Here is a 22,560-nt window from a genome sequence, read left to right as displayed (position 1 = left end):
CCATGAGAAGTTATAACCTAGATAACAATATAATAATAGAAATGTAATCACTCAATATGTAAGGCCTAATGAGGTGGTTTTAAGGTTAACATGGGACTTATATAGAGCTTAACATATGGGGTCTAAGACACACTTGAGTATTTGTCCTCTTGTCTTGGTGGTTGAAGTATAAACATCATGAAGATTGCTTAGATGAGCATCAAATTAGGGAATATAAAGCCTTGCAAGGAATGTAGGGAGGCTAATCTTAAAGAAATTAACCTATGTATTACAAAGTAGATCATATACTAAGCCAAGGGTAAGGAAATGAAACCATAACATATTCACCCCCAAATTAAAATATTTTGTTAGCATAAAATGTATGCCAAATACAGGATAACAGGTAAGAGTCCGGGATAATATCTATCACAGAAAATTATATGGCTGCTTAAATGGAGCCCACAATGAACAAATGTTCAAAACCTTGCAAACTGAAGCAGTACTTGCCGTGATAACAGTGACAAGTGATACGGAGAAAAGGATGACAATTCATGTTTCGTTGAAGAATTTATTGTCAAGTTAGTGGTCAGCAAGCTGACTCAATTTCTCCCTGTTCATAACAATACAAATAATATGCTCTGTCCAGACATGTCACGCACTAAATACTCCTAATTTTGGCAATCCTAACAAGCAGCAGTCAAAAGGAAATACATGATTTCATTGTCGCTTCCAAAATAGAGATGAATTTCTCCCTGTTCATAACAATACAAATAATATGCTCTGTCCAGACATTTCACGCACTAAATACTCCTAATTTTGGCAATCCTAACAAGCAGCAGTCAAAAGGAAATACATGATTTCGTTGTCGCTTCCAAAATAGAGATGAAAGTGGTGTGAATGGATCCTCTGCGATGATGAGGTAGAAAAGGAAATAAGCTGTAAACAATAGCCAATTCTTTTTAAATGGAAAGCGAAGAAGAAAAGCCCTAGATGGACATGAAAATTTTCTAAAGAATACATGACATATATCGAAGTTCCTCAGATTTTAAAACGAGATTGTTGCTTCATGTTAAATTGGCTTGAAGACTTCCCATTCATCGTATTATACTAGTCCAACTGTAATATATATGACTACCAGACACTAAACCACTTCTACACGTAAACGGACAATGGCTTTCTCCAGCAATATAAATAAGGCCTATTTCACATTGCTCATTAACTTTAGAGTAGGTGCTTATGAGATTTGGTAATTTTCCACTGTCTTACTATATTAAGGTTAAGGTCAGCTAAAGTTTGATAGCTCTAGGCGAATTTATTCCTCTCTTAAGGATCCTAAATGGAAGTTAAAGAATCTACATAAGGCTACTTAAATTTGCTTTGATCTTATTGTTTTGATTTAATTTAGTCTGGAATAGTTGATCATGCTAAATCACCCTAATCCTTGCACCAAATTCTGCTGAGCCTATGGCAAAATGTCAATAACAGCGAAAAGTGTGATCTTGTAGGTAAAATTGTATCGATCTGGTACTTGACCTTCAACTCTGCAAAAGTGGGTAGTACATCATTTTAAGTGCTCAATCTACAGTTGCAACAAAGGGAAAGAAAAGGATTAGGAAGGGGAGTAAGAGTTGATGCAGATAGCTGAATGAAGGAAGACTGAGGCAGGGATCAACAAAGGAGATAAGGCATTAATGGTTAACCCCATAATGGATAAGGGGCTAGTGAGTCAGCGACATGTGTCTTAAAACCGTTTAACAAAGGAGATAAGGGATTAATGACATGTCCTATAATGGTTAAATGGGGATAGAGATTCCTCCCTTGTGGGGGGGTTTGGGATGTCTCGTCTCTTGTTAAGGCATATGTTATTGGTATATCTGGCTTGTAGGCTGTTGGATATACTCTTGGTGTTATAAGGACAGCTGGAAGGTTTGATCCTGGGCCTCGCCCAGATTACTCCAAAATATTACTGATTCACCATGGTTAAATAAAAAAATAGAAGATGATTAAGAATTTATCCTTGCCTATGAGCTAAGAACCTAAGACAGATGAAAAAGGCCATAACTTGAGTCAACCATGAAAGCTTTTAATCTATATGCAAGAGATCACAATTTTTTAATGACTGATTATCAGTCATATCAAGTTTTCTAATGAATAATTATGAGGCATATGCTGGTACAAAAATCTTATTCAAGCTTTATGGAATGAATCCCAGAAGCAATTTCTTTTTCTCTAGGGTCACCATCCTCTAGAGTAACACCCTTTGGATCTTCGGCTACCAAAAGTGGTAACACACCATTTGTACTCCATGCATGTGCAACACGATCCCTGGCAGAGCTCCCAAGTGTGATTGCAAATAATGCATCAAAACCTCCTGCACCAGGAACACCTGCCAGAAGAACACCTTCCATATTCATGGTGATGTCTAAAATACGAGTCTGAGGTTCAGGTTCAATCTGCATAGAAAAATCATAAGAGAAAACCACCATCAACATGTATCCTTGGGTCATATTGATAAGTATTAATGGATACTGTCTAAGCAATCATTGATAATAACTACTGACAAAAATGATTACAAGTATCTACATAGACATCTCTAGCAATGTTTCTTGATAAACATTCCTATGCACTTACAACGAGGGTTAGATGACAGCTCTATCTGTCTAATAAATCAAAGTACAAAAAAGATAGGACCTGTTTCAAATGATAACTCATGGTAATTGCAGTGAAAGAAACAGAGTAGAGGTACATACTGGAACTCCTGCGGCTTCTCCAATCCGTCTCAAAGTACTTCTAACCTCCAACAGAGCTTGCCTTGCTCCCAACAGGGCTTTGACAACTGTTTGTTCACTAGAACCATAGTTTTCATTGTCCATCCACTGCATGGAACAGTTAAGCACAACTGAGACCTCTGGATGAAATTTTTCGATAAAAGTAACAATAATATCAAATGCTTGAATAGGGAATTTCAGAGGCATAAATCTAGACCTAAGAACAAAGAAAGGAAAGGGGAGATAATGGTGAGATCTATCAGATTTTGGCACCATTTTTATTCAATAGCCTGAAGATCCCTACTCAAGGAAAATGATGGGTGGAGTTGGAACCTCCACCAGAAGCAGTGATCCTGAGGCACATGGAGAAAAAAAGATGGCAAGGATCCTCCTCTAGTACTGCAGCTGCTTGTTATTGATGATTTTTCGCTTTTGTTCTTTCTATGGCCTGATGGTGTACTTTGCATGTTTCAAAATTTATCACAAGGGCAACAATTTTGCACACCATTTTACTGCAACAAGTATGTAATGATTTGATGAACGATATTTTTAACCACAAAAAAGAGAAGTTTTATTAACCATATGGCAACCAATATAAATGTTTTCAAATAAGTTAAAAGCTGTTTGTGTTGTTTGTTATAGCTAATTTAATCATGCAATTGATAAAGGAAAGATCCAAACATGTGCCATGAAATCCATAGTGGGCCCCATTGTGAAAAATAAATCCTCGACCTGTAAGTTTGCCTATTTGCATAACATAGTAGGTATTCTTAATTCTATAAATATAGCATGTGAAATTTCCTGACCATTACATTAGTGTATGGAAATTATTAATGAGCACTTGGAAAATATCACCACTTCCTTCATCTGACATGAATATCATTGCCTGCACAAATAAGGCATCATATCAGCTCATTTTTTTGGACATGGATATTGGGAAGGCAAGTCCTGGATTCTTGGTTGGGAACTTGGCAGTCTTAAAGTTGTTATGTTTTGCTTCTGTTGTAGCATGATGTAAAGGCAGAATGATAATAGCCACATTGTTGAGAAATCTAGGGGCAGCAAGATAGGTGATTTCTCTTACTTTGATAACTGCTTGTGATGTATTTTTGCTTATCTTAATTAGATTCTTCTTCAACTTAATTATTATTGTGTTCTTTTCATCAAACAACTACCAAACCATAAAGAACAATGAGACAAAAGGACACAAGATATAGGCGATCAGCCAGGGCCAAAACCTCTCCAGTTGAGAGGAAAACCCACAAGAATTCTTCTCTTCTTATGGAATCTTCAATTGACAAATTCCAAGACCTATGACCCTTGACCAAGACCCTCCAAGACCAAGTACCTTAACGAGCTTTCCTTCTACCAATTCCTCAGCAACTCCTGTGATTTCAACTTCCAACAAATTCTTCTCCCCAACAATTCTTCTACAACTTCGACCCCTCTAGCAGATTCTTTTGCAACTTCGTCCAACAGATTCTACTGCAACTTTGACCACTCCAGCAGATTCACAGCTTCAACCTAGTTGCAGCGTCACAGCTTCGATGCATCTGGACAACTTCGATGCATCTTCCCAGCTTCGATGTATCTTCACAGCTTCGATGCAGCGTCAGAATTTCGTCTTGCCCAATAATTGTCGAAACCCTAACACAAGAGAGAGAGAGAGAGGCCCAAAACTTCAATCTTGTTCTTCTTGTTCTTCTTCATCCTTTTCTAGCTTCTATCTTAAGGAGATCGAACGTGTTTGTGAGTGTGTCCAAATGAGGTCGAGTTCCTTTTTATATATAGGCTTTTGAGGGGTACGAATTGTTATCTTTAGGCCGACTTGTCCCTTCATGTAGGCCAACTTAATCTTTGCGCCATGACGAGGTCTTGGAGGTTCTTTTGACTCAAACTTTGACTCAAATATTTTTTCTTTAGAATATGTAACATGCCCAAGAAGGGTCTTCCATACATGACAATGACTCAATTGACATGTAGATTAAATAACAAGCCCTAGAATCTCTCAATGGGAGCTTGACCTATAAAATAAATTTCTTTTGAGCAAGAAACCCATGCCTCAAGGACAACAATAACAAATTTATTTCTCTTTACGTCAAGTACATAAAATCATGATTACATATGTCATTATGAAGACTGAACCTAGTTACATATTTCAACACTCCCTCTTACCTAGGGAGATATTCATAATCCATACAAGGTACTTGGACATTCTTAATCTGAAGAATTCTCATAAGAAGAGTCGGATTGGTAAGCCATCTGTTTAGCATTACATCAACCAACATTTCACATAGAAAGGCCTTGACTAACAACTCTATCTCTCCACAAGATCAGAGCACAATGCTGGAGAGAAGAATGACTGATAGACACCATCATCATTGTCTCTCAAGGTACATACCCCACCCGGGTGTTCACAGGTTATGTCCTTCGAGGACTATTCTTATCTTGGATTCACAGTCCTCAAAGAATATCATTCCTCTACGACTACTCTTATCTTGAATGCCCTACCTCATCTTTAAAGAGTATCGGATACCAGATGCTTACCCAATCCTCCATTCTTTCTTCACAATATGAAGACAAGAATGACGTGTCTATCTTTCCCTCTTCAACTAGGGAGGATATACCCATTCCTATAGAGGAATGTACCCAAGCTCCCTCTTGACCAGGGACTTGTCCAAGCTCCCTCTTAACCAGGAACTTGTTTTCCAACAACAGCGCTTTGGTGGAGATCATGGTACTATCAGCTGCTAGGAGAGCTCCTCCTTTTGATGTCAAGAATTTCATCTTTATCATCATGGAGCCTTCATCTTTTGGGATTTCTTCATAGGGCATCGACCATCCATCACTTTCCTTCACGAACCATGTCAGTCATGCCATCATTTTCATCAGAAAGTGATCTTCTAATCCACCTTTGGATTTTCTTTATACAACTACCTACCTATTTCAAGTCATGTTTTCTTTAGGCTCTTTCATCCGACCACATGAGTGCTAGTTGTAGGTGACATCTACAACTCTCTTTTGGTAGCCCTGTATCAATCCATCCAAATGTTGTTCAAAAATCAAAATGAACATTAAATCAAAATTACCTTTTGTGATGGCCTTACATCATGACATCTGCGTGCTTGCAACATCAACATCTTGTACATTTATAAACACATCTCCAAGACTTTCAATGTCAAGGGTCTCCTTTCTTTACAGACCTTATCAGGGTCTTCATGCCTTCTCTATTGAGATGTCATGGTCAATTCTTCTAGTCATCGGAGGTTGATTTCCTTTTCTATGTGACCATAGTTGCACTTTTCATGATCTCTACTTTCTTTCTTCACATATTGCTCCCCAGGAACTTCCATCCATAGTTCCTTCATTTTTGTCAACCATTTCATATTCCATATGAGGACATATTATGTTGATTATATCTAGACAATAAGTGAACCATGCCTTCATGCATCTTTCCAAAGAAGGAGATACCTTGTCTTTGATCATGCTCATGAGATAGAGCATTTACCCATGCAACCATATGACAACATGACTCAATCAAATACATGCATACATACCTCTTTCCTTCTTTTGTTCATCTAGGCCTCCTTTAGCAGCTCCCCTTCTTTCATTGAGAGTATTTCGACCATCTTGACATGCTACACTCCTTTGTCACCATACCATTATTCTTCCAAACAATGAATCCCATACAAGGTGGAATTTTTCGTGAGACACCTGCTTCTTCCAAGAGAGGTGAACCTTCTAATGAAGATTCCAATGGAGGATCTTGATTATCCTCATCCTGCAAATGCTCCTTCCTAATGATGATGATGATGTATGATGAACTCTATGCTAGATGACTTTCTTCTACCCATAAGTACTACTTATGCTTTCAATGAGGTTACCAAGAGCTCCTTCCTTCTTCTGATGACTGCTATAGACTTCTACTTCAGCTATCTTTCAAGCTTTTTATAATGATGTCATGAGCTCTTGCTTCAATTGTATGCTATTATTATGCCATCCACTAAAAAGATGGATCCTATTATGCTTATAATGTTTCCTACCATGATAGTTGTATTTTACTAAAACTGAAAAGAATTTGGTGGAGGAGATTATCTCAATCATAGTAGAAATCTTCTACTTCCTACTTATATTTCTTCTTTTCAGCTTCTTCCACTTCTTCGGTGACACAGGATTCTTCCCTTCCTCTTTTTTTGTTTTCCTTCTTGAGTTTAGGTTAGTTTCTAGTGTAGTGCCCATATTCATGACAGCCATAGATTGGATTTTCGACATATCCTTCTTGATCTTTTTCTGAGAACCAAACCTTCCAAATTTTCCTTTCTTCCTAGCCATGGCAGCAAACGCTTGAACTTTCTCGTTTGATCCTACATCGCCTTTTGCCTTCAGCCTGGTTTCTTCAATCTTACACAATCACCAAAGTACACGGAATGGAGTAGCTTCCTTCTTTCCATAGAGACTTCATGTAAAGTTGCCCCATTTCTTTGGTAATGCATTGAGCACTATGGTGGTTATTTCTTTATCAGACATTATTTCTCCCAACTCTTGTAGTTGGTCTCTTATTTCTAACACCCTCATAAAGTATGAGGCTATTCCATCTTCCTTTGAAATCTTCATTTTCTATAGCTCATTTCTTAAGGATATCACTTCTCCAACAGTACTTATGGAGAACAATTCTACTAGTTTCTCATATATTTCTTTTGATGTCTCCAATTTTGATAAATAAGGTATGAGGGGATCCTTGATAGATTCTATAAGAATCCTTTGAGCCCTTACTTCCCCCTTCATATATTTTGCTAAGGCTTGTGCTTCTTCCTTTGGAGGTTTAGTGATTGAACCCTTAAGTAAGTATAGTGATTTGTTTAATTAAATCTTATTATGGAATGAGCTTATTAATTAATGGATTTAATAAATTCATTAAATTTTATCATAGAAATTTGGACTTAATACATTCATGAAATTCATGATAGTTAGGTACTTAATTTATTATTAATTCATTTATCCATATTTAGACACTCTTCATAACCAATAAGTAGTTATACTAGTGCAGTGCATGCAATGCATGCATATGTAGCTATCATATGCATGCCTCGTATGTATGCTAATAATAATGTTCTATCTGTAATTCGAGAAGGTCATTACATACACCTTCAAAAAACTTCGTCCCCAAGTTATGTTTTTAGAGCACATCAATAATTTAGTGATTAGTATAATTGTGTGTTGCATCCCGTAATTAAATTTTCGTTTGATGTGAGGACACTTTAAAATTGAGTTTTGAACATTTATAAGTTTGCAACTTTAATAGTCATGCCCTGCCCCATCCGAGCTCCCAAGCTATTCTAGAATCATCCTATCCTTTCCACTCCTCTCGGCTACCTGCCACCAGTAGTTTCCTTTATGATTTGTTTGGCAGTCATTGTCTTCATTATTTTACAATGTTTTCTGTTTTATATATTAAATGACTTGTAACTTTATTATAATGAATTTATTAAATAAGTTTTATGATGATGGACATCAATACCCAATGTCTCACAAATATTATCTATATATATGATTATACACATTAATGTCAATTATTTGTCCAAATCTTATATATCACAAACCACATATATGTGATATTATTCATTAAAGTCAATAAGTTTCATTGAATAATTAATAAATTATTATATTTCCATTTGAGTTTAATTCAATTATACATTCGGTGTTATACCAAAGTAAGTATAGTGGTTTGTTTAATTAAAGCTTATTATGGAATGAGCTTATTAATTAATGGATTTAATAAATTCATTAAGTTTTATCATATAATTTTGGACTTAATACATTCATGAAATTCATGATAGTTAGGTACTTAATTTATTATTAATTCATTTATCCATATTAAGACACTCTTCATAACCAATTAGTAATTATGCTAGTGCAATGCATGCATATGTAGCAATCATATGCATGCCTCGTATGCATGCTAATAATAATGTTGTATATGTAATTCGAGAAGGTCATTACAAGATGCTTCTTGATGACAATATCTTCAACTTCATGCCTTCTTTATTTTTGATAATGATGTCAATAGAAGGTGTCTTCTTTGATGAAGATGTCTTCCTTCAAAAGTGATCCTTCAAAAAGAGGGAGATCACCTTGATTCCTTCATGATGATGACAACACCCTTTCTTGCTTACCTTTCACTTCAAGATGCTTCAATGAGTAGTCCTTCTTTGAGTGGAGGTAGGGTCTTGTAGATCTCTTCTTTGTAATGATGATGTGAGCTTCTCAAGAGTGCTTGAAGTGGTCCTTCTTGAAGATTGATGCTCTTGATGATTTTCTTGTGCTTCGACCTTGAGTGTCCTTCTTTGAGCTGCTCTTTCTTGCCTTGTCACATTAGCTCTGAAACCATGTTGAGAAATCTAGGAGCAGCAAGATAAGTGATTTCTCTTACTCTGATAATTGTTTGTGATGTATTTTTGCTTACCTTAGTTAGATTTCTCTACAACTTAATTATTATTGTGTTATTTTCATCAAACAGCTACCAAACCATAAAGAATAGTGAGACAAGAGGACATAAGATATACGCGATCAGCCAGGGCCAAAACCTCTACAGTTGAGAGGAAAACCCACAAGAATTCTTCTCTTCTTATAGAATCTTCAATTGACGAATTCCAAGACCTATGAGCCTTAACCAAGACCCTCCAAGACCAAGTACCTTGACGAGCTTTCCTTCTACACGTGCCTCAACAATACTTCTGCAACTTCGACTTCCAGTAGATTCTTCTACCCAACAATACTTCTGCAACTTCAACCCCTCCAGCAGATTCTTTTGCAACTTCGTCCAACAAATTCTACTGCAACTTCGACCTTTCACAGCTTCAACCTAGCTACAGCTTCACAGATTCAATGCAGCTTCAGAATTTCGTCTTGCCCAATAACTATAGAAATCCTACCACAAGAAAGAGAGAGAGGCCCAAAACTTCGATCTTGTTCTTCTTTTTCTTTGTCCTTTTCCAACTTCTATCTTAAGGAGATCGAACTTGTTTGTGAGTGTGTCCAAATGAGGTTGAGTTCCTTCTTATATATAGGCTTTTGAGGGGTACAAATTGCTATCTTAGGCCGACTTGTCCCTTCATATAGGTTGACTTGATCTTTGCACCATGACGAGGTCTTGGAGGGTCTTTTGACTCAACTTTGACTCAAATAATTTTTCTTTACAATATGTAACATGCCCAAGAAGGGTCTTTCATACATGACAATGACTCAATTGACTTGTAGATTAAATAACAAGCCCTAGAAGCTCTCAATGAAAGCTTGATCTATAAAATAAATTTCTTTTGAGCATGAAACCCATGCCTCAAGGACAACAATAATAAAATCATTTTTCTCTTTACATGAAGTACATAAAATAATGATTACATATCATTATGAAGACCAAACCTAATTACATATTTCAACCCAAAGATGGTGAATGATAGTTGGGATGAAGGGCTACCTTGTACCATTGATTCTAGGCAAGAAGCAACATAGGAAGTAAAATAATAAATTCATTTTTCTCTTTACATCAAGTACATAAAATCATGATTACATATCATTATGAAGACCGAACCTAATTACATATTTCAACACAAAGATGGTGAATGATAGTTGGGATGAAGGGCTACCTTGTACCATTGATTCTAGGCAAGAAGCGACATTGAAAGTAAAATAATAAATTCATTTTTCTCTTAACATCAAGTACATAAAATCATGATTACATATTGTTAAATTTGGACAACTAGGTCCAAACTCCATGTTCTGATGCTCAGATTAAGAGGCTAATATTTTTGTTGGATTCCTCTCTCTGAGAGGTGTAAAATCCATATAAAAATAGTCTTAATCCGATGAGCAGAACTTATATTTTGAGTTTATTATTCTTAATAAATTATATGTGCAAGGTCAGCCAGTTTTGTAATGTAGGCTCACATGCCCAACCGATGTGTCACACACCCTCATTGATGGATATATATACAGGAAAAGTTGGAGAGAATTTGATCACAACACAACTCACATCTTCCTCTCTCATCCTAAAAGTACGAGCTACCTGGAGGACGAATTTCAGCCACACGTGGGAAGGACGAAGAGGATTTTTCTGCTGCTAGGATTTTTCTGCTGCTAGGGTTTCTGCTGCTAGGGTTTCGCGGAAGTTTGACCAGCGTTGACTTTGGTCAACGCTTGGTCCAAACAAGCTGAAAACTTGTGGGAGGTTCGATTTTTGAAGGCCGTACTACCTGGCACAAAAATCGAGGTCAAAGGGTTGACCGTTTTGCTACTGCGTTGACTTTTAGCTTGCTGCCCCTGCGTTGACTTTTCAGGACAGCGTTGACTTTTGTAGAACTGACTTGGGTTGACTCATCTACTGGTTGGAGGGTTGTTGTGACACATGCTGGGCTGGCTGACCAAAGGAGACTTTGTTGGTTGAAGCATCCTGTTGACCGCCGAAACGAACACATACATTTTTCTTGTTTCTGATTTGTCTTTTGTAAGATCTGCTTATATGTTCTATCTGCATTTTGCTTATCTACTTGTATGATTGCTGTGAGAAAAGTGAAATTGCTCTTAGCATAGAACATCTACAAAACTTTACATGGTATCAGAGCTGAGGAGAAGACAAACTCTATCTATAGCAATCATCATCGAAGGAAATGGATTCCTCTAAGCTTGAATTCAGGGAGAATGACAAGCTGACTGGAAGTGATGACTTCCATGCCTGGAAGATGTTATTAGATCTCAAATTAGAAGATCATGATCTCCTAGATCATGTGACAGGGAAGATTCAAGAACCTCCATCAAATGCCTCTGCTGTTGTTAAACACAAGTATAAGAAGGGAGAAATCAGAGCAAACTGCTGATTAGGGAATCCATAAATAAGAGTCTGGTTGCCTACATATCTGAACTAGGCACATCCAAGGAGATGTATGACAAACTGATACTTATGTTCCGAGTAAACAATGTGAACCAAGTGCTATTCCTCAAGAACAAGTTGAAGAATATGAAGAAGGGCCGAGACGAGTCTATTCAAACTTTCTTTATGAAGTTGACCGAAACCAGGAACAATCTGCTAGCTATTGGGGAGACAATAGCTGATCGTGAGATGGTTCTCACCGCACTTGGAGGACTTCCATATGAATGGCAAGTATTCACAACTACCATTCTCAACAATAATACCATCCCTAACTTTGATGAGCTTCTGTCTAAATGTATGCAAGAAGAAACAAGGATGAAGGAATTTGATAATGAAAGAAATGCTCCCTATGTTGCTCATTCCCGAAAGAAGAACTCTGGTGGTTCCAAGGACAAAGGAAGGACTAAGACTCAAAAGAAGAAGGGTAAATGTTTCACCTGCCATAGGACTGGACACTATGCTAGAGAATGCCCCTTCCAGAAGAATTCTCCCGATAGTGACGACAACAACAACAACCGAAGGAATGGGAATCGAAGAAATGACAAATCCAAAGGAAAGAGGAAGGCTCACTTTGAAGGAAACAATCCACCTTCTAAAAGGACCAGAAATACCAGGTATGAGGAGTCTAATGTTGTTAATAAAAGAAATGAGTATATTCTAATATCTGCTCTCTCAGCTGCATCTCCGCCCGACACTATGGATGTCTGGCTAATCGATAGTGGTGCCTCAAGACACATCACCGGATTCAAGGAAGCACTTTCTGACATGGTTGAAAGGGATACTAATCTAGAAATTATCCTTGGGGATAATGCCACTTATCCTGTGAAAGGGACCGGGACTGTGACCCTCCACTTGTCTCAAGGACAAGTCCTCCATCTACAAGATGTACTCTATGTATCCAAATTGAAGAAAAACCTTGTGTCTGTATCTGCCATGGAAGACAAAGGTTTCAATGTAACTTTCTCTGATGGAAAGGTACTCATGTGGAAGAAGAGCTTCAAGGAAGCTATCTCAATTGGTTTTAGAGTTGGTACACTCTACCAGGTTGGAGGGAGTCCGTTGGGAGCTATGACTTGTGATACTATCCGTCAAACCGAACTATGGCACCGAAGATTTGGACACCTTCATTACAAGGCTCTTCCCGAAGCAAGGAAGGTGGTGACAGGGATGCCTGATTTTGGAAATAATCATAAAGGTGTATGTAAGGGCTGTGCTGAAGGAAAACATACAAGGGGACCTTTCCCCTCAAGTGTCACAAAGACATCTGAGATATTGCAACTGGTCCATTCTGATCTTTCCGGTATGTTGCCTGTAACATCCCTGGGGGGATGTTCTTACTATATGACATTTACTGATGACTTCTCTCGCAAAACCTGGATATACTTCTTGAAGAAGAAGGATGAGGCTTTCATGTGGTTCCGTACCTTCAAAGCCTTGGTGGAAAATATGACCGGAAAGAAGATCAAGATTTTGAGGACTGACAATGGCACTGAATATGAGTCAAATGAGTTCAAAGACTTTTGCAGAGAAGCTGGCATTAAGAGGGAGACTACCACTACATATACTCCTGAGCAGAATGGTGTTGCTGAACGCAAGAATAGGACTATTGTGGAAGTTGCCCGTGCCATGCTATGTGACCAGGGTCTTCCAAAGTTTCTGTGGGGAGAAGCTGCAAATACTGTTGTGTACATTCAAAACCGATGCCCTCATTCCGCTTTGGACTCCAAAACTCCCGAAGAGGTTTTCTCTGGTAAGAAACCTGATGTCTCACATTTTAGAATTTTTGGATGTCCTGTCTATTTTCATGTGCCGAAAGAAAAGAGAAGTAAGCTGGATGCTACTGGGAAGAAAGGAATGTTTGTGGGCTACAGTAAGACTTCTAAGGCATATAGAGTCTATGTACCTGGTCAAAGGGAAGTAGAGATAAGCCATGATGTCACTTTTGACGAAGATGCTTCCCTGAAGAAAGTAGTAGATCTTCCTAGATCTGAAGAAAACCATGAAGAAAGACCTGGAAATCTGGAAGAACCCCAGGATGAGACTATGCCTGATGTTGAAGGGCCAATGGACCCTTTTGATCCTTCCCCTTCTCGAGGAAAGAGGCCATCATGGCTCAGGGACACCCTCGAAGATGCTGAGGGTCATGCTGCCCCAAGGGGAACATTCCGAGAAAGCAAGAAGCCGTGTAGATACCAAGGGTATCTAGCTGCCATGAGTACTATTATACAATCTGAACCTGGATCTTTTGAGGAAGCCATCAAGGATCAAGTCTGGAAGGATGCTATGCATGAAGAATATGAGGCTATTATGAAGAATGATGTCTGGGATGTGGTCCCGAGACCGAAGGACAAATCTGTTGTCACCGCTAAATGGCTCTACAAGATTAAACATGGATCTGATGGGAGTGCTGAAAAGTTTAAGGCAAGATTTGTTACCCGGGGCTTCTCTCAAAAGGAAGGAATTGACTATGACGATATATTTGCACCTGTGGCTCGATATACCACCATCCGATCCATCATAGCCCTTGCTGCTACGCAAGGATGGAGTCTTCATCAGATGGATGTCAAGACCGCTTTTCTGCATGGTGCAATAAAGGAAGAGGTGTATGTAGAACAACCTCTGGGATTTGAAGTTCAAGATCGAGACACTTATGTCTGCAGGTTGAAGAAAGCCCTCTATGGGTTAAAGCAAGCACCCAGAGCTTGGTATGAGAGGATGGATAGTTACTTGATGAAGCTGGGCTTCACTCGAAGCAATGCTGATCCAAACCTTTACTTTAAGGTTGAGGAAGGAAAGCCTCTCATTCTAGTGCTGTATGTGAACGACCTCTTCCTGACAGGTGATGACCCTCTCATTCATCAATGTAAGAGGGAGCTTGCTGCTGAGTTCGAGATGAAAGACCTAGGATTGATGCACTATTTCCTAGGCCTGGAGGTCTGGCAGAGACCTGGAGAGATTTTCCTTTCTCAAGGAAAGTATATTGTGAAGCTTCTGGAAAGATTTGGGATGGTGGACTGTAAGTCCGTGTCGACACCAATGGAACTCAACTTTAAGAAGTTGAGTGGCAGCGCTGCAAGGCCTATCTTGGCCAATCCTACTGAGTATCGTCAACTCATAGGAGCTTTGATGTTCTTAGTGAACACCCGTCCGGACATATGTTTTGCAGTGAATACTTTGAGTCAACAGATGGTTGAGCCTCATCATTTTCACTGGGTTGGTGCCAAGAATCTTTTGAGATATCTTCGGGGCACGATAAACCATGGGCTGAGATACACTGCCGGGAGTGTGATACTCCGGGGATATACTGATGCCGATTGGGCTGGCAGTGTGGTGGATCGTAAGAGCACATCTGGATGCTGTTTCAATCTTGGTTCTGCTTCGATCTCATGGATGAGCAGGAAGCAGAAGTCGGTGGCTTTGAGCACCGCGGAGGCCGAATACATTGCTGCTAGTATGGCCTGTTGTGAAGCAGTTTGGTTGAGGAAGCTCTTTAGTGAGCTGTTCCAACATGTGCTAGATACCACTGTAATACTCTGTGATAATCAGAGTGGGATTCGTATGACTGAGAATCATGTGTTCCACGACCGATCCAAGCATATTGATATCAGGTACCACTTTATCCGGGATATGGTACAGCGAGGCGCCGTAAGGCTCGATCATATAGGAACTGATGAGCAGGTCGCGGATATTCTCACTAAGCCCCTGGGGAAGGTCAAGTTCCTAACCTTCCGTGAGAGTCTTGGTGTCGTGGAAAGACCCTATGATGTGGGTCCTGTTGGACGATGAGCTCTGGGAGCTCTGGGGGGTTTTGGGGATAGCTTCTCGAAGCTATAAGCACTCATAATGCTTCTGCCCCACCCTTGTGATTATTGAGCTGGTTCACCACTCATTTAATCTGTGCCCCGTATGCATCCTACCCATTGAGTTCAGGGCTCATGGGAAGTACCTCTCATTTGGCCAATGAGGTGTGGAAAAGCTAGAGACTATTAGCAAAGACTGATGGACGCATCAGAGATTGCCGTACTCTCTATCTAGGATGGCATGGTCCAACCACTTGATCTGGGATCAAGATTTGTGAGGTCTGGGACCTCTGGACTGATTATGTCAGTCAGGGAATGATGTCTTTGTGACTGACCCACTTCTGTTCTGAAATAAAGAAGCCAGCAAAGCAAGTTTCGGCGGGATGACTCACGATGTTAATTGCACTAATAGATGGAGTTCTCCCTAGTTGAGAGGGAGTGTTAAATTTGGACAACTAGGTCCAAACTCCATGTTCTGATGCTCAGATTAAGAGGCTAATATTTTTGTTGGATTCCTCTCTCTGAGAGGTGTAAAATCCATATAAAAATAGTCTTAATCCGATGAGCAGAACTTATATTTTGAATTTATTATTCTTAATAAATTATATGTGCAAGGTCAGCCAGTTTTGTAATGTAGGCTCACATGCCCAACAGATATGTCACACACCCTCATTGATGGATATATATACAGGAAAAGTTGGAGAGAATTTGATCACAACACAACTCACATCTTCCTCTCTCATCCTAAAAGTACGAGCTACCTGGAGGACGAATTTCAGCCACACGTCGGAAGGACGAAGAGGATTTTTCTGCTGCTAGGATTTTTCTGCTGCTAGGGTTTCTGCTGCTAGGGTTTCGCAGAAGTTTGACCAGCGTTGACTTTGGTCAATGCTTGGTCCAAACAAGCTGAAAACTTGTGGGAGGTTCGATTTTTGAAGGCCGTACTACCTGGCACAAAAATCGAGGTCAAAGGGTTGACTGTTTTGCTACTGCGTTGACTTTTAGCTTGCTGCCCCTGCGTTGACTTTTCAGGACAGCGTTGACTTTTGTAGAACTAACTTGGGTTGACTCATCTACTGGTTGGAGGGTTGTTGTGACACATGCTGGGCTGGCTGACCAAAGGAGACTTTGTTGGTTGAAGCATCCTGTTGACCGCCGAAACGAACACATACATTTTTCTTGTTTCTGATTTGTCTTCTGTAAGATCTGCTTATATGTTCTATCTGCATTTTGCTTATCTACTTGTATGATTGCTGTGAGAAAAGTGAAATTGCTCTTAGCATAGAACATCTACAAAACTTTACACATATCATTATGAAGACCGAACCTAATTACATATTTCAACACAAAGATGGTGAATGATAATTGGGATGAAGGGCTACCTTGTACCATTGATTCTAGGCAAGAAGCGACATAGGAAGTAAAATAATAAATTCATTTTTCACTTTACATCATGTACATAAAATCATGATTACATATCATTATGAAGACCAAGCCTAATTACATATTTCAACACAAAGATGGTGAATGATAGTTGGGATGAAGGGCTACCGTGTACTATTGGTTCTAGGCAAGAAGCGAAATAGGAAGTAAAAATGGATACCATGTCAATAATCAGGTTAAAAGTTTTCATTCAAGTGGTAAGAATTCAAGAATATACAATATTCAACTAACAACAGCCAAAAGAAGATGATAACTAATTCTTTTAGCAAATGCTGAACATTCCACAAAGAAAGAAAAATGACAACTAGTAGGGGAAAAATGTCCTTATTCTAAAAAAAAATGCATTCCAAGCTTCTGTAATTGCCCAATAAAAGCATACATATGACAAATTAAGCCAGCATCACCATTAAGAATGCTTCTTCTATTATTGCATCTAAGTTGAAAAATAAAAAATTATCAGAAATTTATAATTGAAAAATGCCCCATGACTAGGGAAAATATAAGTGCACTATCAATCAGGTTGTCTGGAAACATTGTCAACATAGCAGGAAGGAACCACAAAACAGTATCAAAGCAAACTAGGCAAATTCTCTTTAATCATAACCTTCAAGGTAAAATTTGAATAATGAATATATATTTGTCATGAAAGTTGTCGAGTCTATAACTAGTGAAAATTTTATTTTGTACACCATTCTAGAAGGAAAAACATGCTTATTACTCCCAAGATTAGAATGGTTGAGTTGAACACCTAGGAGTCAATTCTAAGTTTCTCTTTAGGGATTTTGTGTTTGTGTGGGTGATGTTTCCTAATTTCTTGAAATCTTGAAAGTGTCATTCAATTATCCATGACATGTTGGAAACTCATCCCATTGTCTCCATTCCAATTTTAAGGTTAGAAATGGTTCAGGCTTCAAGTTAGGAAAGTTATTGTCAACTAAGATGTGATGTCAAAAAATAACAAGGGTTAAGAGCATATGACTTGTTGGATGTAAATCCTCAACATTCGCATTTGATCTAATAAAAGTAAGAATTTTGACTTCCTAAAAATTCAAATGGCTATTGTAGTCAAGCTATGTGATAGGTGTGTTGAGTTCATGTTAAATTTAGGTATGTTCTATGCTTAGAGCAATTTATTTCAATTTTCATAGTTAGCTCAATATCTTTTCCAGATTAGCAATCACATCAGCATTAAAGTAAACTACAGATAGAACATAAACATAAGTCGTAGAAGACATGGCAAGACAAGAGGACACAAGATGTGGCGCTAGCCAGGGACAAACCCCAATGTGGGGAAAACCTTGATCAATTCTTCTTATATGTTCTTCAATAGTTCAGCAAAGAGAGAGAGAGAGAGATAGTACATTTACAACATAAGTCAACACTTCAACTTTCTAGATAAGAGAATCGGTCATCTCTACATGAGATCAGTTGAAGACATGCTGCTTCAATTGATTCTCCAAGGTGACTCCTTCACCTATCATTGTGTTGCATCTCGTCCATGTGCTGCACCTCACCGTGCTGTGCCATGATACAACATCATACCATGTTCCTGAGTTGCACCACGCTGCTCCACTGCTGAGCTGTACCTCATCACGCTGTACACAACTTGCTGCTCTTAATCATCATGCTGCACACATCATGCCGCTGCACCTTATCATCACGCTGCACTCGTCACTGTGTTGCACTCAATCACTGAGCTGCTCTCATCACAGTGTTGCTCCCATCACAGTGCTGCTCCCATCACTGAGTTGCACCCAATGTTGCACCCATCATGCCATTGCACTCACCAGTCTTAGCTGCTTGCTATGGCTTACAGCCTAGCAGAGCAGCTAGACTCCTTTAACAGGACCAAGGTGCAGTCACCTAACAGTCCTTGTAATCTGCCCAGATTTGACTGCAATGGATCTCCAAGGAAATATCATTACCTTTACAATTCAGAGTAGCCTTCAAGCCCTAAACAATGGCTGAACTATGTCTATGCTCACTTCTTATTACAGTGGCATTCAAGTGGCATACAACAGTCCTTAGAACATAATTATGACAGCCTATAGAGTGGCTGATATCCTTCCAGCAAGAGCTCACTCAAACCTCCTACCAGCAAGCAGTTCAGCCCTTTAATTTGACCCCTGAAACAGCTCTCAAATGTACATGTTGATCAGTCTCTTTCTTGCTGTGGTTGAGGTTCTTTTGACTGCTGAAATAGGCCTCCTATGACTGCGATCAGACCTTCCTTTCACAGCAGCTATACCTCTCCCTTAATGGCTGCTAGGACTCTCCTACTGCAGCTAGAACATCTTTTAAAGACAGCGTTTAGGGCTGCCTTGATTTAGATCAGCAGTTTAGGAAGTAGGGCTTCCTCATGACAGAAAAGTCTTTTACAAGTTAAGACCTCCTTTGACTGCGTCCTTGATTCTTTTAGCATAGTGGATGAGGGCATGGCATATCCCTCTTAACAGCGTCCATAGGGCTGCAAACGTCCTCCTAATTTCTGCAGCTAGGGCTTCCTCTAGGGCTCCTTGGATAGCATTGAAACTCCCTTAGACAGAAGACCCTTTTCTTGGCTGTGTTGCGGGCTTACACTTTTACTGCCCCTCTTGACTGCGGCTAGGGCACGTCCAAGACTATTCCTTCTCATGGCTTCAGATCTAGGGCATGCCTTCTCCATGACATCGTTGAGTTAGGGCATCCTCTCCATGACTGCGTTTTAGGGCATCATATTCATTACTGCGTTTTAGGGAATCATATTCATTACTGCGTTTTAGGGCATCTTCTCCATTAGGGCAGCATTGTCTTCTTAGGATCTCTACTCCCACCAAAACCCAAGACAGGTGGAGAGGAAGAGATCACAAGAAGTGTGTTTATAAATGACCTTCAAGGCACCTCTTTTTATACTAAAACGTTGAGCACAAGTGGGGGCAATTTGGTCGCTGTCCGACCTTGATGAATTGTCTCATAACACAAATAAATTCATATCTCCATGAATACTTGTCGGAATCGGATGATCTTTAGATCAATCCTACACCTCTCGATGAGAGGGATCCATGAAAAATATCAGCTTCCATAAATAAGATGACCCACATGGAGATTGGCCCTAGTTGCGAATTTTAACAGTTCACCACATCTTTCATTAATCTAGTCTAAGTCACCGTATTCAAGCAAAATTTTCAAAAAGAAACAAAATTTGCCAAATCTTAAACCTTGGTGAATGTAACAGTGAATTTAATGATGGATATAATTATTTTAATAAAACTCATTAAATAGTCATTAAGATCCATTTAGTTTTTGTTTATTTATTAAATTTGAACACAAATTCAAACCAGGCAACTTAGGTTATTGTAATAAAGGTCCATGCTACATCTCCTTGTCTTGTCTTATCTATGTCGTAAATGAGAAAGATAGAATGAAAATGTCAGAAAGACGATTCTTTTTTCCAATGAAAGAAGTCTACTCATTTTATTTCATAAATGATTACTCAGACAGAACATAACAACTTTCAGCATGTCTCAACTACAAAGGCAGTGTTCTAGAGGATCGCTCATACAAGAAAGACTAGAATATGTCATGCAATAGCTATTGAGGACAGTTCATAGAGAAGTTGTAAACCTCACTTCAGGGTCAACAGTAGATTTTCTTCAATCTTGAAAACAAATCCAAAACCTCAAGTTCCACTCTAGGTAGAGGGGCGAAGTTACCCACCCTTCCCTTCATAATGGACTTACTCAAATTCATGTGCCATTACCCACAAAGGGGATGCCATAGATATCAAGAAGTAATGGAAAATAAAGAGTGTCACCCTGTAACCAAACAGAGAGTCAAGAAGCTCAAATCCAATCATTACCCAAGAGTAGTTCAAAACAAGTAAATCCTAGCCTCAGCCTTACCAAGAGCTAGGTGTTGAAATATGTACTAGGTTCGGTCTTCATAATGACGTGTATTTAATGTAATGAGAAAAATAAATTTATTATTATTGATCTTGAGGCATGGGTTTCACACTCAAGGGAAATTTATTTTTAGGTCAAGCTCCCATTGAGAGATTAAAGGGCTTGTCATTGAGTCTACAAGTCTAGGGAGTCTTTGTCATGTATGAATGACCCTTCTTGGACATGTTACATATTGTAAAGAAAATTATTTGAGTCATAATAGAATCAAAATGACCCTTCAAGACATTGTCAAATGCAAATTATCAAGTCATCCTACAAAGGAGCAAGTCAGACTCTCTGGAAGATGATGTCAGCCTATTAGGGCTGCCAAGGAAGCCTATATATAGAGGCATCCAGCCTCATTCCAAAGGGAATCAATCAAGCATCGATCTCATCACAAGAAGCTCGATCTAAAGTGCATAACATAGCGAAGAAAGGAGAAGACAAGTCGATGAAAAAGGAGTATTTTCTAAAGTCGATTCTTAGGTAATGTGAAAAATTCTGAATCTACACATCATAAATCCTACTGCAATCACTGGTTTATTATCTCCTACTTGTTTTTACATTCAACAGGTTATTTAATTATTAAACAGCGATGAAAACACTATTGCAGACTACACATACAGATCATGAACTGAAAGTAGAATGAGACAAATACACAAGGGACACCATTATTTTTGGACAAACGTCCTCAGAAAAACCCAATGCGGGAAAACCGGTGCTATAGCTCTGAGGGTTTTCTATTATTAAGCAATAGTTCTGAATACAACTCTGGATGCCCCTCAGCAATCCAGTTATAGAGATAAAAATATACTAGCAGAAATCTAAGTGAGATTACCTCACTTCACCCAACAAACTCTCTTCGTTCCAGCAGTTGGACTAGTTGTCCCCTGCTACAACTGTGTTGCCCCTTCGCAGTAGCTCCGTGGAGCACATTGGGACACTACGTCAGCACTGTGCTGCCTCCTCTGCCTCGTGGAGCTCTGACGTCAGCCTTCTCGACTAATCTTGCTGCTCCCTAGTTGAATTCAAATTTCTGCTGGAGGGTGGTTGTACCCCAGCACTAGAAATGCATTGGCCCTTCTTAGCCCAGCTTCAGTCTGCGTTGCCTCCTCTGAAGTCTCTTTGCCTCTTTCTGCTGTGTATTCAAGGTCCTGGAGAAGATCCTCCAACCTCAACTATCCCTGCCCCTCTGCTGCAACATATCACTTGTTCGATTTTCTCAGCAAACCTCACCCCAGAAAAATCGAACTGACTAATCTCTCAAGTATGTCTCCAACTGACCCTCAAGCCTCCTCTTACACTTTTCCCGTTGATGAATCAACGACCGAGATTAACTTATTAAGTCCCTAATCAACAGCTAAGATTAAAACAGACTTGATCCGCATCACCTAGAAGTTTCTCATTCATATTCTTGTTAATACCGATTAATATTTTTATTTTCCAAAGTTTAGACTTAGGAACCCATTAAAAATATTAATTATTTTAATAACTCCTCATCCAAGTGGAATTTCTCCAAACGATTTCTGGGTTTTGGAGATCTCATGTATTCTAGCCCCTCCACAAAATTTCAGAGCTAGAGCACATCTGATGCTACCCAAAATCAACAGGTAATCTCTCACACGTGCGGGTTGTAGTTAGGGAATTTCATCACCTACAGAGAATCAGAACTACAATGAGTCAAGGAACCAAACAAAGGATGGAAGAAGCACTTATATGCAAGTTGA

At 39.1% G+C, this 22,560-nt stretch overlaps 1 protein-coding gene across 6 annotated transcripts in view; it reads right to left on the bottom strand.

Annotated features, from left to right (window-relative positions):
* Positions 1-2,041: 2,041 nt before the first annotated feature.
* Positions 2,042-22,560, bottom strand: part of LOC149197245 (phosphomevalonate kinase, peroxisomal-like) — a 257,594-nt gene continuing 237,075 nt past the window's right edge. For all 6 annotated transcript variants that reach the window (XM_089405790.1, XM_089405789.1, XM_089405792.1 and 3 more), the window contains 2 exons: positions 2,730-2,855; positions 2,042-2,432 (listed from right to left, as the gene is read on the bottom strand). In XM_089405790.1, coding sequence (XP_089261916.1) covers positions 2,163-2,432; positions 2,730-2,855 — 396 coding nt within the window. In that variant the 3' untranslated portion in view covers positions 2,042-2,162. The remainder of the gene's footprint in view (positions 2,433-2,729; positions 2,856-22,560) is intronic.

The sequence above is a fragment of the Pinus tabuliformis genome, chromosome 2_2 (genome assembly GCF_031772625.1).
Source record: "Pinus tabuliformis cultivar Carrire ecotype Pingquan chromosome 2_2, CPIR1, whole genome shotgun sequence".
Lineage (NCBI taxonomy): Eukaryota > Viridiplantae > Streptophyta > Pinopsida > Pinales > Pinaceae > Pinus > Pinus tabuliformis.
Note: the sequence above shows the minus strand (reverse complement) of the source record. Positions and strands in the feature narration are given on the sequence as shown.